Source organism: Pecten maximus, chromosome 7, assembly GCF_902652985.1.
Source record: "Pecten maximus chromosome 7, xPecMax1.1, whole genome shotgun sequence".
Taxonomy (NCBI): domain Eukaryota; kingdom Metazoa; phylum Mollusca; class Bivalvia; order Pectinida; family Pectinidae; genus Pecten; species Pecten maximus.
Genome location: NC_047021.1, coordinates 43,696,433 through 43,714,164, shown reverse-complemented (window position 1 = coordinate 43,714,164; position 17,732 = coordinate 43,696,433). Strand labels below are relative to the sequence as shown.

Below are 17,732 nucleotides of genomic sequence, written 5' to 3'. Positions count from 1 at the left end.
TTCATCCAGTTTGATAAATAATATCTTCAACAAAACTTTGTATATATCAACACATTATTTAGCATTTGAAACCGGTCGACTATCAAGTAGAAGACAAATGTCAATTTGTATTAATATGTCAGATGAGTAACGACTTAAGAAGTCAATACATGTATATCAAAAAATACTATTGGCAAAAGCTTTGAATGTTTTAATTAATACAGTTATTGTCTGTCAATAACAACAAGGAATTAAGCCACCTCGGCAAATTTATTTTTGATGCAAATGAGACAAGAGCTGTATATCTATAACTCCAGGTTGTTCCACAAATACTACTTTTACGTTTTGTATGTAATCTGTCTACTAATGGACATCTACAGTCAATAAATTGAATTCAACAAAAATGGTTGCAATGCACATATATTATACACAGTCCTCTACTACTAGTCTTAGACATTATGAAGCAGTATGCATAAATTATTTTATACATATTAAATTATACGTGCATACACGTTTATATATGATAATATAAACTTTTACACTGACTTCATCCCGGCGTAAACGAGAAAAATATATATTGGCGATAAACCTTTAAATTATACAAATCGGCGATGAAGTACCCTACCCGATGGATATCATGTCGTATGTAATGTAAACTTTGTTTTACAACATTTGCGAAACAAGTTATAACAACTATATAAATCACGCTTGTTGATCTGGATGGAAGAGCGCGAGGGGTTCCGGGGAAAACCCACGTGGTTGGGCAGGAGATTTCGTATCTTTTCACGTCCGATCGGGGAATCGAACCCCGCCCACCTAGGTGTAACCACGGTGTCACCCGACCACCAATACAATGAGGTGACCTGTCACCAATATGTGTTAATTAAGTTGGCGATCCGTGACGATTGCTTGACCTCAGAGAATATCTTGACTGAAAGAAAAGTGAACACTCGATAAATTACATGTATAAATCATAGTTAGATTTAACATTTGATTTCAATTGTAAGATACATACTACATTGAACCATTTTCTTTTCCTTTGCTCCTTTTACGGCGCAAGTATTAAAAAAACATAGCTTAATGAAATAAAAGCATATCTCAGCCTTCCTTATTAACATAACTTTACATTTCAACTCGGGATGTCAATTTTTCACGATAAATCACCTCTTTCTTTGATATCTTTATCTATATATTTTTTTTCTTCAAGAAAGGTTACCTGGGGCGTTTCTCCTGAAGGAGGTCTCTCTATTCCGGAAGTACTCTCTGTAACAGAAGTGATTTCCGGTCTCTCTGTAACGGAAGTAGCTATGGGTTGCCCTGTAACAGGAGCGGTGACCGCTACCTCTGTAATGAGAATAGGTTCCGGTTCCTCTATTCCGGCTGTCGATTCATTGGCACCGGAAGTTGAAAGCGATGTCTTTGTACCGGAAGTTGCTGGCCTTTCCTCTCTGAAATCGTCTTCTGAATCCTCGTCGTAATCCCCCGACCCCAAATCCTGATTATTAATTTCCGTAGATGTTTTACTCGGATCATCGTTCTTTGCTGACAAGACCTATATTTAGATTAAAGAATAAAAACGTTACCTATAAAAATTACATTTATATATTAAAGGGGCATTTTTTCGTTTGAATACATGTTAGGACGTCAAAATTTTGCTGAAAAATATGGGTTTTTTTTCAATTAGTAAAACCTATTATCTTATAACGGCATTTTTGCTCTCAAGATAAACCAAAGTATTAAGTCCTGAAAATTCTTAATTCGACCCGAAGTATCACCAATTACCTCAAAGATATACGGTATTTGTATACGATATGCCTTTTCCCTGTACATTACAAGTAGGCACAAACACTCATATAATCATTGTTCGGACATAGATTTCATCAACAGAAGTTGTGTATGTTTCTGATGTCCGAACGAAGGAATGCCCCTTTTATATTATTTAAGTCAAATATAAACTTTAACACATAAAATTGTCTACTTAATATCATTAACAAAAACTTTTAATAATGCAACATTGTGATACATGAACAAAAATTCCAGATTATCAGAAAATACTGGTATGTACGTTTCACGGTCTTTAAGCATCTACTGTATATCATATATTTGTAAGTTTCCATATGAAATGTATATATGCTTACCCGAAAATGTTTCGTCTTCTTAGGCTTCTTCAATTGAAGGGGTCCTTTCCTTGAGGGTTCTTCGTCGGAGTCGTCCGAATCTATATATAGAAACCAGAAATATCATTGAACCATGACCTTACAGTCGATCAATATTAATTATAGCCAACTCTGAATCGTGGAGGGTGACCGCCTTATATTCCGAATGTCCTATAATCCCTTTAGTTCTAAGGCCCAATAGTTCGAAGGCCCGATAGTCCGAAAACAGGTAATATTGTAACGTGGATAAATAATATGTATGTGATTATAACATGTGTACCATGAGTATGGCAGAATATATTTTATACGGAAAAATTAAATAAAAAATGACTTGGGCGTCGTGTCCTGAAACGTTACGCTTCACAAGAAGGCGCCATTTTGAATGGATTGGTCAACGCAATTTAAGCGTTTTCTGATAAAACAAAATGCCTTCAAGTGAGCATTGTATAAAAATGAATATGTATTGTGATTTAGCAAAATAACCCGATTTTCTACCATTGCTTAGATTTATCAACATTGCTGTACAACATGTATTAATATTTACCTATTTTCGGACTCACGGGTTTCGGACTATCGGGTCTTTGCACTAAAGGACATTCGGAATATAACTTCTTGGAGTATAACGCAATCAGAAGCCTTGGATAGCGATCGAAGAAGATATACTGAAAGCTATATCATGGTTTAGACTTTAATATTTACTTATTTTCGGACAAACGGGCCTTCGGACTATCAGGTCTTTGAACTAATGGACATTCGGAATATAAGGAGTGTCACCTTCTTGGAGTGTATCGCAATCAGAAGCTTGGCTAGCGAAGATGATATACTGAAATCTTCCAATAACCCTTTTTTTACGTTAACACATTTTGAGTCCATACACACATAATTCCTTGTGGCTAGTGGTGTCATGTTAACAGAGAAAACTTAGAAGTTGTAGCTGGAATGGCCAGTAGTGGATTGTATGAAGAGGGTCATTCAAATAAATTATGCTATAATTATAAGTGTTATTATAAATTCTTCTATTACAATCACTCGAAGTAACCCCGAGCTGTCCATGACGTAAACGCTTAGCGCTAACATTTTTATTCTTTCTCTTTTTGCAGCCTCTTGTCACAGGGACATGTCTAGTCTTACATCATAAATAGACAGGTATTTCTGGCTTATTTTTATAATATAAGACACATTTCCCTGTGCTCTCGTTTACTTTATATAAGTTCAGCATGCTCCCTTAGCTTGACTATTCGACAGACATTACATATTATTTTGCGCCGATGTTAATTACCACATCAAAACTTCCTTGTAAATAACTCCGAGATACAATTGCTGCATTTTAGCACAATTCCGTTTTTCGTGTGTATAGGTGCGTAATTTGAAGTGAGTCCCAGCCTCTATTTTAGCATTCAAAATGATGTCACTTCTCAAGAGTGCACTCCAATCACCAATGTCTAATTGGCACAATCCTTGTAGGCTTGTGTTAAAATTTTGTACGTGAACTGCTATTTAGATACCTTATACGATGTGACTTTCATTGCCTGTTCGTACGAAAGCCGCGTAGCGATGGAATTTTACCTGACTGGACTGTCAACGCCATGATGGACATTTTCATTGAAGACGTCTGTAGATGTTGTAGTACATACCTGTCACGGGCTGATTCATGACGCAATGTCGAATAATAGAAATCTCTTTAGAGAGTTCCTTGATTTGGTGTTTGAGATCCGAGTTTTGTTTTTTCAGTTTCAGTAGCAATTGGTTGTTGATGACGCTGAGGTTCCTGTAGATGTATATATAGAAGATGAGTACTGCCAAAGACAAGATGGCGCTCACCTGTCTACACATCCACTGGTACGAGTACACGGTCTCCTAAGTAACCAAAAAAATAATGTTATTACAATTTACAGTGCATAAACATGTAATTACAATTTAGTGTAAAATCACGCAATAACAATTTACACTGTATAAACATGTTATTGCAATTTAGTGTATAATCATGTAATTACAATTTACAGTGTATTATCGCGTGAGTACAATTAACAGTGTATACTCACGTAATTACAATTAACAGAGTTTAATCACGTGATTACAATTAACAGTGTTTAATCACGTGATAACAATTTACAGTGTATTGTCACGTGATTACAATTTACAGTGTATAATCACGTGATTACAATTTACAGTGTATTATCATGTAATTACAATTTACAGTGTATAATCACGTAATTACAATTAACATAGTTTAATCACGTAATTACAATTTACAGTGTATAATCACGTAATTACAATTTACAGTGTATAATCACGTGATTATAATTTACAGTGTATAATCACGTGATTATAATTTACAGTGTATAATCACGTAATTACAATTTACAGTGTATAATCACGTAATTACAATTTACAGTGTATGAATACAAAGTAAAAACTTTAGTGCTAACTTATCTGCTATTAAGATTAGCATTAGCATCTCAATTAAAAACAACCCCAACTACATAATCGTTTCAATCGAATGGTATTCGCATATCTCTCAAAGGTTTTGTTTGTAAGTTAGTCCATTTAAATCAAAATTAACGAATTAAAAGACAAAAATGCTTGGAATTTCAATTCGTTTAAAGCTATGAGCTATTGTAGTCCCCATCGTCGGTAACCCACGGACATGACTCTCAGACAGAGGCGTTATGCTCACGGACAGATACCGTATCTGTCCGTGAGCGTCAGGACTGTGGTTACCGACGGTAGGGTTGTCCCATAGCTTGCTTATGGAACATGCATGCATGCCCCCGCTCCCTCTTGAATAAAAATGGAGCCAAGCTTAAAACTCTTAATTTTGACTACACAGCTTTTTCGTTTGATCCCAAAATAACATTCCTGTTTTTTCAACAGCAGTAATGGTCAATGAAGGTCAAAATATGCAAACCTCAGTACCGAATTTGTGAAAGACGAAGGACGACTCTTTAAAAATAGATTGAAGCAGCTCGTCGGGATCGTGCATAAGCAACTTAAATCTCATTGAATTATAATGTAAGAAACGGAGGTCTAGGTCATTACAGGTATTCACGACAGCTTACGAGTATATACTGTACTTACTTCGATCTCGGCCTCGGCTATTTTATTGCCATCCTTGACAGAAACTGACCCACTATAATAAGATAGTATCAACCTCTCAACTATGATATTGACCGTCATAATAGCTAATAGCCAGAAACGTGCACCAGCTGTCCGCCTGGCTGACGTTAATAAAAAGGACATCAGAATCGACAAGGTGTAGAATATTAAAGAATAGAAACGAGAGAATCCTCCAAGGACGGCAGTCTGCAACTTTGCAACCTTGTCGAAAATTTCGTCCATCATATGTCGCTGGTCAAATGTCGTTTGTTCAAATGTGGAGATGATTTCAAGGACATTTGTAGACGCCATAGTTACGACGTTACTAAGGTTTGCTGCTTTTAATAAAATCCTGTCTTGGTTTTCTAAGGTTAAGTTCTGTTTTTGAACTATTGATTCTTGAAGAACTGCACTTTCTTCCAAAACTTCCACCATATTTGCCGAACTTGTTGCTAATTTTGATATCGTCTGCTCCGCTTCGTTCTGCCAATTTTGAGCTTCCAGGAAATAACAAATGCTGTGAGTTTGAGTGAAAAATGTTGCATATGTGCTCAGATCTGCATTAGTCATATCTTGTGTACACTCGTGGACGGATTTTTCTAAATTACAGGTGAAAGCAGTCTTCCCGCTCACCTGGAGAAAGCAGTTCAAATATAACAACGCCAAGCGACTTTGAACAACGTCTGTCAACTCTCGACAACCAGACTTAATTTTCACGAGGGCATCTTTCCAACACTGCCCGTACATTGGAAGCGTTGTATGTCTATTTATGACCTCGTATTGATTTCGACCATCTTCATACATCTTTTCGTCTACGTTTGAAAATCCCTCAGCACAAAATGATATATTTACTGCACTGAAACCCACAAGAAGCATAATTTTCAAGCTGTGCATGGCTACAACGGAATTAAGTTCATACCACAAACCTCCACTTAACGTGAACAAAAACACATTTGTCACCAGCCGTAATTATATAATCTTTAAGATAACTTCCATTGAATATTATTTAAGTTGTTAGTCATCCGCCTCATATAGATGTAATTTAAAATCAGCTGCCAGTTTGAAGTTTGGATGCAGTTTATCTCGTATACAAGTACGTCGACACTCTTAGTACTTTATCCATGCTATCAAACCCCGATATAGCTGTCCGAGTTTCAAGTGTCCTGCCTATTCTCAAGTTGACAAATTAGGGCGCCTCGTCAGCTAACTGTAGCTTCACCAAACACGATACGGTAAATCCATACACTCATAATTTAAAATTTTATATTGATTTAGTCAGAGTTTAAAACAGGTCGCTAACGGTCAGATGGAAAGCTTAACTTTCTGATTTTAAGCAATTGGTAATGTACTTATGTAAATTAAACAGTTTACATTCAGCAAGAGCGAACATACACTTCCAGATAGGGCTGAATATTTCGAATATTATCGAGCACCACATGCACACTGCTGCACATGTGTCACGTGCCTTCCGTTATCAGGGCGGTGTCACGTTCGGCATTTAAGTTAACTTCCCTGCGACTTGAACCACAGGGGCATGTCTAGCCTTATATTAAAAAATAGCCAGAAATACCTATAAAGTCTTAATATATAGGTATTTCTGGCTACTAATTTAATGTAAAACTAGACATGCCCATGTGCTTGAACAACTCCTCTTCTTCCGTTTACAAGATTATCAATGATAATTAGCTGATATTCTCTGCCCGGTGAAAGCATTAGGGGAAGTGTTAAGGTTTTTTTTTTAGATTCCCGATCATGACCCTGACGGCGTAACCATTATAGAGTATGTTGACATAGAGGGATTTATTGCTTCCTGTGATACCACCAGTTTTCGTTACCCACTTTTCGTTGTTCTTCCGTCCGTGTTCTAGCTCTGTCCACTTCAAATAATTGGATGTTAGTTTTCTCTCTCATTTCCCTCTAATCATGTCAGTGGGGATATACGATATTGATAAGTTTGATTTCATTTTTGAACAAGAGGTCCAATGGGCATGTATCGTTCAACTGCTATTAGCCCCGAGTTTTCTCAGACATGCTGTCAGGGTCAGAGGAAACTCGGGCTAACCTGCTACCAATGCAATTTAAAGGTTGTTTCAGGTCTATCTAGACGCTAAGCTGCTGACCTCTTTATTCAAATTTTAAACAAATACTATAGCTTATCAACTCATTGCCAGAGCTCTCTTGCATATTCTGTGACCTTGAATGTAGGTCAAGATCAGTCATCAAGGTATGCTACTGGCATATTACCATGAACCTCGCTTCTTCATTATTTTGAAGATTTTAAAACAGCTGACCCAAGCAATACTCCCCCAGCATGTTGCAGGCCAAATATCAGCTCTTTGGGCCTCTTGTTTGCATTGTTTTAGCATATTTTGACCTGTGACCTTGAATGTAGGTCAAGGTCATTTATTTGAACAAAACTGGTAGCTATCATTCAACGCTTTAACTGGTCATCCACAACCACCCATCTGACCTTTGCATCTCCAGTACAAATTTGCTCCTGACCTTCGCTGAGGAAGAAGTGCATTTTGCTATTTGAATCAAAGTCTTCCAACAAAGAAGAGGCCCAGTGGACCTGTATATCTCACCTGATAATCAGTGCTTTACTGAATATAGGTCATTCAGGAAACTAAAAGAAGTTTAACTCCTGAAACATTGAGTGTAGGTCAAGGTCATTTCTTTAAAAGAATGTGCTGGACTTCATCACAGGAAGCATTAATATATCATACAATTGTAACCCTTTTCTCAATCTGAAGTCCTTTAAGTGATTAAAAAAAATACTGCTATGACCTTGAATATGGGTCAAGGTAATTTCTTTTCCCCTATCAGCCAAATATGGCTGTGACTTTAGGTTATTGAGAAGTTGATTAAAGGAAATGCCACAATGGCATAAAGCTAACTTGCCATTAGGGCTGGTGAGCTGATCACAAACAAGAGGCCCATGGGCCTTAACAGTTATTTGAGTTTTGATATATTTTGCATATTCGATGTCTGGGACCTTGAATGAAGGTGAAGATCATTCAATTGAACAATCTTTATAGCCCTTTACCAATGAATGCTACAAACACAATATCAGGTCTCTGGGCCTCTTGGTTATCAAAAAGAAGTTGCTTAAAGATTTTAGCATATTTGACCCCTATGATCTTGAATGAAGGTCAAGGTCATCTGTTTGATCAAACTTGGTAGCCCTTCATCCCAGCATGCTATAAACGCAAAATATCAGGTCTCTGGGCCTTTTGGTTATCAAGAAGAAGTCGTTTAAAAGATTTTAGCATATTTGGCCCCTGTGACCCTGAATGAAGGTCAAGGTCATCCATTTGCACAAACCTGGTAGCCCTTCATGCGAGCATACTACAGACCTAATATTGGGTCTCTAGACCTTTTGTTTATCAAGAAGAAATTTTTTAAAGATTAAAATCACTTAAGCTGCTTTGAAGGAGTAGTGTTCTAAAGTATAATGTATTCTTTGAACTTTCAGTGTGGATTTTATAAAGCTTTTGCAATGAATTTGCCCAAAAAAGCTGCAACAATAATTCAATAAAATCCTTTGCATGCATGACTCCTATTTGGACCTGCACACCACTTATTTCAGGCACATCTCAATTAATTAAATACCAAAGAACAAAACTACAACAGAAAATATAGAGCAATAATAATTTATTAAATTTCAAATCTATAATATTATCACAATACAATAATAAAATGTGTAGAGCAAACTATTTCTCTTGTTAAAATATTTATATATAATAGCACAAACTTTTTAGCTTAAACTTAAAAACATTTCAGATAAACTTGCTAAAATGACAAATCTGAATTGAAACACAGTAATTGTTCCTGCTACAAATTATCTGAACACAATATTTTATAAAATTACAAAATCACATAGATAAATAAACATATTTTGTTAGAAAGGCTTATTAACCGGTATCTTATAAAGAAGTAGCTTGCTTAGCAGTGAGCACTGAAACTGATTTTCTTAAAATCAAATACATTTGAGACATTAAACTATTAAAATATGTGTAACGTAAACATAATAAATCTATTTCAAACTTTAAAAAAAAAATCAACACAAAAGGGCAAACTAAAATGCATTTAAAAAAAATAAAATAGTATAAACTTTGCTCCCACTTAAGGGGCAAACGTGAGACCCCAGGGTCATGAAATTCACAATTTCTGTAAAGCACCTTAAGACTCTTCCCTCTATGAAAAGTATTTGATAATTTCTGTCAATTTGACTCCTTTTGGCCCCGCCCCTCAGTCCCCTGGGGGAGGTGAGTATATAATTCACAATTTCAATTGAACTTTGGCCATGGAAAGTTTCACTGGAGACTTTGTCTCAGGTGACCTAAACAAATCATTATTCTAGCTGCATACGGGCATCGCTGATGCTGACAGTATAGAAATTGCTCACTCGGCAAGCTAAAAATAGTAATTTGATAATAAATTTAATAAATAAATCTGAGATTTCATATTTATTATGCTTACTCCAGTTACTCTGACAGCAGACAATGCTATGTATAGCAGAAAGCATAAAATTGGTCGAAGGATAACATGCAAGCATTTCAAAAAGTTTATCTTCTCAGTTAAAATCTCTAAATCATAATACACTGTTCATAAAACACTGTACCAGGGAAGGGACACTAGCCACCTCTCCCCACCAAATCACCATACATTCTTGTGTGAAAATGCAAAAAAACAATAACAATGTAATAAAAAGAATTGTCAAAGCAAACTTTTGCTGAACGAAATTTGAGTTGCATAAAAATATTAAAATTCCTTTAACAAATGAAACACTAATTTAATTTCACATACAAAAATTCAAGAACATTTTGAAACACATTAACATTTTGAACACAATATTTGTTTCTAATAAATGTGTATATAAAAATCGAACCTGAAATATTGAATGCAGGCTTAATGTTGGAATATAAAACGCTAAACATTATTTACTTCGTAATGGCATTGAGTAGCTGTTGGTCTATAGATATAAAAGATGGCAAATAACAAGCAGGGTTTCAGAAAATGTAAGAATGTAGAAAAATTTGATATATAGTACACTGGGACCAAGGACAAATTTCCACCCAACTATGTAAGCCTTGTAAGTCTCCGCTTTGACATATCATTAAGATTAAGTCAACATGTGGTATATTAATGATATTTATTGTTGTAATAACTTGAATTCTTTTTTATAGATTTTATTGCTACAATGTATTTCTTCAAACATAAAAAGTGAGAAATTAAGCTCAACCTCCAGTTAATTGAAAAATAAAAAAAAATATCAATATTGTAAAGTTAATTAACAAAGTTCAATAAACAGTAAATTTTAGTTGAAATTCTGAATCTGAAATGTGTATTGGGATGGTTTTATATAGAAACAAGAACAATCCAGGTGCCTTTATGACAGCTTATGTACTTGGAGAAAATTAAAAAGCGACAAAAAAGTAAAACATACATGCACATCACACTTCGCGACTCTGTCGCATGCGAGACAATACATGGACCATGGGTTGAGAAATCATGCCAAGTCCCTGTGAATGGTATATACTGCAATGAATGCTTGTTTGACAATTAAATGTTATACGAATATGAGGGGAAAATCTCTGACATGGATATTTTAGCCCTGCTGAAATGAGACACTGTGATAATACATCTTCCTTTCATGAATGGTTCGTACATAATACAACGTATATAAAAATGTAAATGTGATCGGTAAGTAAAACAACATACAGTAATGTATATCTCAATTGATTTTAAATATAGGCACTATTATGAATGTTTATATAGCGTATAATTCTATATCACACAATTCCGTCCAGTCAAAACTTATCAGATGGGAAGGAATTTGTGTCTGAAAAAGTTTTTTTGTGGGAATTTTAAGTCTTGGACAAAAGTGAGGATACAGGCTTATTACAAATATGTTGTCACAGCAGAAATCACAGATGTTCACTACCATCATAATCTGACACCTCAGATATATTACTCTTCCTTTTGATGGTGTAAGTTGTGGCCAACTTACTGTTTTGCATTGCAATCCGTTCCAGTTGTTTGACTACGCGTGAAAAAGATCTCGGAGACTCGGTCCGTGTAACGGGATTGTTGTTCTGGCGTTTTGACCTTGGTCTGAGGGAGTATTTGGGCGCAGAATTGCTGGTATTCTGTAAATAAAGAAAAATAGACTTTATGACTTGAACGATGTTATACTGTATATGAATATAGACTGATCGGCTAATAAAAGCCTTTCAAAATCTTTTTTGGAAAAAAACTGAATGGGACATGGATGATCAAGTCGAGGGAGCAACATTAGATCATGGTTATTCCTAAATATTGAGCTATATATGGTACTTAAATTCTACACTAGGAGAGGGGGCTTATTTGAGGATAAATACAGTACTAAACTTCTACACTAGGAGAGGGGGCTTATTTGAGGATAAATACAGTACTAAACTTCTACACTAGGGGAGGAGGCTTATTTGAGTATAAATATGGTACTTAACTTCTACACTAGGAGAGGGGGCTTATTTGAGGATAAATATGGTACTTAACTTCTACACTAGGAGAAGGGGCTTATTTGAGTATAAATACAGTACTTAACCTACATTTCACACAACGACATACCTGTTCTGGAGTGTCTGATGTCCTATGCCTTCGTTTGACAGATTCTGCTATGGACGAATCAAGATCTGAATCACCTTTTCCTGAAAACAAAATCAAGTCTAAGACTTAAATACCTAGGTTAAATAGTTTTGCACATTTGTCACAAAGGTGTTGTAAATATTTATTAACAAATACGGTATCGGCGTATATATTACTAGTAAAGTACCAAGCCTTTAGCTGAGGAAAGACAGGCTTCAGAAATTGTGTTTTCAGTATAGTGATATGTATTAGTAAAACAAATTGGAGGGCCACAACATACGCCCAACACAATATTTGACACTTGGAAGGAGGTAGTTTCACAGGTTGTAATGCTCCGGCTCATCAAGATGTACATTTGTGTCAAGTAAGGAGAGCCTGGGTCGGGTAGTATTGAAGTTATGACATATTTTAGTATAAATATTTCAGTTCAATCTAGTATATGTTTGATATTTAATCAAATTTCGTTTTAGTTAGCATTGATGTCACATTTTTCGCTCAATTCTCAGAATTTTTTTCACAGTAGTATGAAAAAAAATCTCAACCAATCAGAAAGGTGCATTCTGCGTACAAACAACGGAAAATTAATTATTCTAGTTTGATAACTAAGATTTCAAAATTCTCACTAGAGTATCGTACGTGTGGTAAGGATTTATTAAGAATAAGAATATTCTTACAACTTCCGTCGAATCTTTTGAGAAATGAAATTCAACGTACTTGGTATAGAGTGTCGATAGTACCCGGTCCTGGCCCAGGTATCTATATTTAGAGACAAGTCAGAAGTCGGTTTTCTATCGTTAGTTTGTCCAGAAAACTCTGATGACATTACAGAAGTATAACTGCTACTCTCCGAGTCCTCCCAATTGGTCAGTGCCGCCTGGAAAGTGTGGTCAGTGCCCATAGTTGTAGAATCTTGATCCGTGAAGTAGCTACAGTCACTCACAGCAGAATCAGTTTCATATCCGGTGGCTAGATAATAAAGATAGAATGTCTATATTGACATCAATTTCATTTCAAATTTCATTAAATTTAAATAAATTTGAAATTAATTGTTCAGTGAAATAACATATATTCAAATAAAAAAAAATATGAAAAATACACTTTTTATAATATTATAGATATCTGTATAGTTGACTATAGAGTAAATTTGTCTATAAAATCAATACTGAACATCACAATATTGAACTGCTTGGAATATTAAGTCCTCAAAAAAACCTTCATATTTGCACATTGTTAGAATATTGAACAATTACATATAACCTGTTGTATTAGCATCAACAGTAAATTCTTTCAAAAACTGAATTGATAAGCAGTGGGAAGATAAAGAACTTTATTAAAACTAAAATTTCATGTGTAAAATCATATAGTAATTGGAACTGTAGTCACAATTTATTGCTTGTACTTATCGTTATCATTGTATTTTGAAGATCAATACAGAGGATCAAAAGAATAAATAAATAGATAAAGATAGATTTAACTTTAACTTAATTAACTAAACCATTTATTCTTAATCATACATGACAAGTTATCAAAGTTATCAGCCCTGATCAATAAACCATTAATTCTGTCTCATACTAAATATATAACATTGGCCGTTTTTGTTTTTGCGGTCCAAATGGTTAGACCACTTGGATCGGTGTTGTTCGTTTATGAAATAAAGACGGACCTGGTGATATTATAGTGTTTTCAGATGAGCCTTGACAAAGACTTCCAAAGCTTGTATTAGCATTTGAAGGTTCATCAAGATATATTTGAAATATTACATTTAAAAACTTACGGACTGGTTTGTCCGCATGAACGACCAGGCCCATGATTCTAATTGTTCAAAGTTTCAGGAGATGCTCTGATGTAGGGGAAGATAACTTCTACAATGTTTTCTGCCTTTGCTCAATGCCACATTCTGTCATAACATGCATCATGTACATGTGTAATGCAGTTTATTGATTTCTTCACATAGATTTCCATTTATAGTGAGATAATTTTTTCAATTTCTATTTTCCCATTCATAATGATGATCAACCAATTATACTTACAATCAGCGGCCACTGCCATTGGGGACGAGGATGTCAACATGCTACCTTGTTGGTCAGAAATCTCCGGATTGTTTAATCCTGTACGAATATAATTATAAATTGATTAATTATATAACAGGACGATAAATTAATTAGTCACCTCACTCTACATTTCCCCTTAAAATCTCCCCGCATTTAGGAAATATTTGCCCATTAATTGAACCTCTCAACCAAAAGTGCCTTGTTGAATTTTCTATTGAATTTTACAAACACTTAAATGTAAAACAGCAAACAATTTTGAAATTGTCGGTAACAATATTTTTTTCTTTTCTTTTTGATTTTGGCTATTTTTAGTAACAAAGTTGGTATATATAAATAGGTAAGTTTGAAAGTTGGGGGTTTTCTCGGACCTGATTATAGAATGTAAATCTGAGCTCGAGAGAGATCAATTTCAAACACATGTGGGTAAATGATTCTTTCTATCGTTCATCATTATAACTGTATTACTACTGATTTATGGTTTCCATATTTTTCAATTTGACTGAATCAAACCCCCCGCTCCTCGTGGATTAGATGTCAGACACGCAATTTTTATATGTCATTATTTTAATTTTAATATAACTGTGCTATCATCAATTGTTCCATTAAAACACTAAACCGATCAGAGAAGACCGAAAAATCTAGCACTGGGTAGTATGCGCGATTTCTCTGTCTCATATATAAGAATGTAGTTATTATTTCACTAATAACCTCAAGGTGTGTGGCCAGTATATACCCTACCTGTAGGGAGTTGTGTTTAGGAGATATTGCCGGAGCTCCGAGTTTTGTCTTTTGATATCCATGAGGAGTCCATTATTGACTACGTTGAGGTCACGGAAACGGTACGCAAATATTGCCAGGACGACCAAAGCCAAACTTCCACATACTTTCCTGCACAGCCACTGGTTGGTGTAAACAATCTCCTTAAAAAAAAAAAAAACTTTTATCAGTGTGCCCTCATACATCGATTTACCAAGTGCCCTTGTCATTTTTTTGAAATTATATACGTCATAAATAGCAGTTATATATATATATTGTACAATGTAACAAGAGGTCCAATGTGCCTGTATCGCTCACCTGGCATAAATCTGAGAAATGGGTTTAAGGTGAAACTGCTTTGACTTCAATGACCTTGAAAAGTATTAAGGTCATTCATTTGAATATCAATGCCCTAGGTTTGTAGCATATCACTGACCAAATGGCATCACTATAAGCCTTTTGAGTTTTCAAAAGAACTTCTTTGATTGTTTTAAATAAATCTGGCCCCTGTGACCCTGTATATATTTCAAGGTCATTAATTTACACAAATCAGGTAGCCCTTAATCCCAGTATGAACCATGCCCAACATCAGGCATCTAGGCCTCTTGGTTATTGAGAAGTCAGATATTTAAGAACGTTTGACAACTGTGAACTTGAAAGTGGCTTAATCTCATTTATTTGAACAAATGTGGCAGCACCTGAGTCCAGCATGCTGCAGACTCAATATCAGGTCTCATGGGCCTCTTGGTTATTGAGAAGCTGTTTTAATGAAAGGTTGAATATGGTTGACGACGGCTGCCGCACCACAGCATAAGCTTACTTGGTGCTTTAGGCAAGATGCGTTGATGAATAGCTGTTATGTACTAAAATGTATATGCATTCAAAGATTTTATGATTTAGAAAATGAAAAGCAGTTAACAATAGGAAACAATTGTTTATAAAACTATGTACAATTTTTAGTTTGGTTTATTGCTCCATGAAAACACAGGTCCAATTTGAGGCAGGATTCCCTTGTAGCAGCTGGTGGCTACCTTAATGAACATCATATGGAAGGCTCATGATGCATTTCAAACATCCAGAGAAATGGGGGAATTCAAATTACCCAAGGACATAAAGGATGCTTCACCCAGGGATTGAATCGCCTCTGACAGATGTACAGTTTATTGGCCCAATGCTCTACCACCCGCGCTACATTTAGATCACAGCCCTGGTTTCCAGAGTCGACATGGATAGCATATACATACTTATCAATTTTACTGTAGTAAGGATATCAGGATTGGACTACTCTGGGGCCCCCTGGGACAGCTTTGACATGGATCTTGATTGCACATACAGTTACCAGTTTAGACAGAAATCTGGATTAGACAAGTACCTTGGTACCAGTTTACAAAGGGATCTGGATTGCACAGTTACCAGTTTAGACAGAAATAAATGTGGATTGTACAAGCAGTTACCAGTTTAAACAGATCTATATTGTGCAGTTACCAGTTTAAACAGGGATCTATATTGTACAGTTACCAGTTTAAACAGGGATCTATATTGTACAGTTACCAGTTTAAATAGGGATCTATATTGTACAGTTACCAGTTTAAACAGGGATCTATATTGTACAGTTACCAGTTTAAACAGGGATCTATATTGTACAGTTATCAGTTTAAACAGGGATCTGGATTAGACCAGTACTAGCTATATATACCAGTAGTTTACAAAGGTATCTGGAATAGACAAGTATCCTCACTGGTTCCAGTTAAGACAGGGATCTAGATAAGATAGGTACCAGTTTAAACAGTGATTTAGATTACACATGCACACAATAATGATTTACTTCTAGATTTGCCTCCAGTGGTATGAAGTCAAAGTAAAATGATGATGCTCCATTGAGGACAGAAATCATCACTCTCTCAGCGATTATTCCAATGGTGAAAATACCAAACAGCCAGAACCGAGCACTTGCTGTCCTTTGTGTTGATGTCAGTAGGTAGGCCATTACCACGGATACTGCATAATAGATCATGGAATAAAATCCTGAAAATTCTCCAAGAACCATAGTTTGTAACTTGGTAACTTTGTCAAACATATCATTTATCAAAATCTTTTGTTCAATTGTTGATTTTTTAAAGTCAGTATAAAGTTTGTGCATGTTATCAGATGATGTTGATATAATGTCACTTAAATTTGCTGCTTTATCTAGAATGATTTCCTGATTTTGAAGGGTTAAATTTTGTTGTGTAATCATGGCTTCTTGTAATTTGCTGCTTTCTTCAAGACGGTCAGCCACATCTTCAGAGCTGTGTGCCAACCTTGTTATTGTTTGTTCCGTTTCCTGATGCCAAACTTGTGATTCTAGAAAATAACAGATATTTTGCGTATATGTAAAAAATGTTGTAAAAGAACCTCTATCAACATCCGTCATATATTTTGTACAGGACGAGACAGGTTCATCTGCACTACACGGATAGGTTGAGAGGCCTTGGTCCTCAAGAAAACAGTTTAAATATGACAAAGCTAGTCTACTTTGCATGATATGTGTCAAGTGCTTGCAGCCTTCCTGGATCACGGCTATAGCACCCTTCCAACAATGTCCATATTTGGGGATCCTGGAATGACTATCCATTACTTCAAATCGCGATTTCCCATCTTCATATTTACTCCTGTCAATGTCTGTAAACCCGGGTCCACACATACAAATCATGAGAGTATTAGAGAACACCAGAAAGAAACAAACTCGAAGCATGGTGGGTCTTTCACTGACACGTCTGGTGTTGACAGCTGATCTGTTAAAATCTCTTTCAGACGTAACGTTAGTCTGCGACTGATCAACAATATTCAAAGACAAACTCGTGAGGTTTTGTTTTTGTTTGAAACCCCCGCCACGTTTTGCGTTTTTTCAAAGATGCAAAGTGAACCAGTTCCTCGTAATTTGCTTGGACGTTATTTTGACAGATTGTCGAGCCAGCTCACGGACGTCTTAATCAGGTCACTACTGACCACTGGTCAGGCTTGTCAATTCTTCGTCGCTTCTTTCTTCGAATCGCGACTTTTACTAATGAAGCCCGAGAGTTAT

At 35.7% G+C, this 17,732-nt stretch overlaps 2 protein-coding genes across 2 annotated transcripts; both read right to left on the bottom strand.

Moving 5' to 3' along the window:
* Positions 1–175: 175 nt before the first annotated feature.
* Positions 176–4,075, bottom strand: LOC117330930. Its single transcript, XM_033889498.1, has 4 exons — positions 3,770–4,075; positions 2,118–2,197; positions 1,196–1,531; positions 176–910 (listed from the first exon to the last, which is right to left on the bottom strand). Exons 1-4 carry the CDS (start codon positions 3,966–3,968, stop codon positions 863–865), a joined length of 663 nt encoding a protein of 220 aa, XP_033745389.1. The 5' UTR covers positions 3,969–4,075; the 3' UTR covers positions 176–862.
* Positions 4,076–10,128: 6,053 nt separating this feature from the next.
* LOC117330929 lies at positions 10,129–17,696 on the bottom strand. Its single transcript, XM_033889497.1, has 6 exons — positions 16,494–17,696; positions 14,656–14,832; positions 13,892–13,973; positions 12,576–12,827; positions 11,844–11,923; positions 10,129–11,383 (listed from the first exon to the last, which is right to left on the bottom strand). Exons 1-6 carry the CDS (start codon positions 17,400–17,402, stop codon positions 11,162–11,164), a joined length of 1,722 nt encoding a protein of 573 aa, XP_033745388.1. The 5' UTR covers positions 17,403–17,696; the 3' UTR covers positions 10,129–11,161.
* Positions 17,697–17,732: the final 36 nt, after the last annotated feature.

What these genes read in the sequence shown, in the direction of transcription:
- LOC117330929 (XM_033889497.1), bottom strand. Translation starts at nt 17,402, where the DNA reads ATGCTTCGAGTTTGTTTCTTTCTGGTGTTCTCTAATACTCTCATGATT. An exon ending in ATCTCCTAAACACAACTCCC is followed by an intron (nt 13,974 to 14,655) that starts TACAGGTAGGGT and finishes AATTATATTCGT; the next exon opens with ACAGGATTAAACAATCCGGA. An exon ending in AATGGCAGTGGCCGCTGATT is followed by an intron (nt 12,828 to 13,891) that starts GTAAGTATAATT and finishes TTTATTATCTAG; the next exon opens with CCACCGGATATGAAACTGAT.
- LOC117330930 (XM_033889498.1), bottom strand. Translation starts at nt 3,968, where the DNA reads ATGTGTAGACAGGTGAGCGCCATCTTGTCTTTGGCAGTACTCATCTTC. An exon ending in AGAAGACGAAACATTTTCGG is followed by an intron (nt 1,532 to 2,117) that starts GTAAGCATATAT and finishes ATCTAAATATAG; the next exon opens with GTCTTGTCAGCAAAGAACGA. An exon ending in CTTCAGGAGAAACGCCCCAG is followed by an intron (nt 911 to 1,195) that starts GTAACCTTTCTT and finishes CTTTTCTTTCAG; the next exon opens with TCAAGATATTCTCTGAGGTC.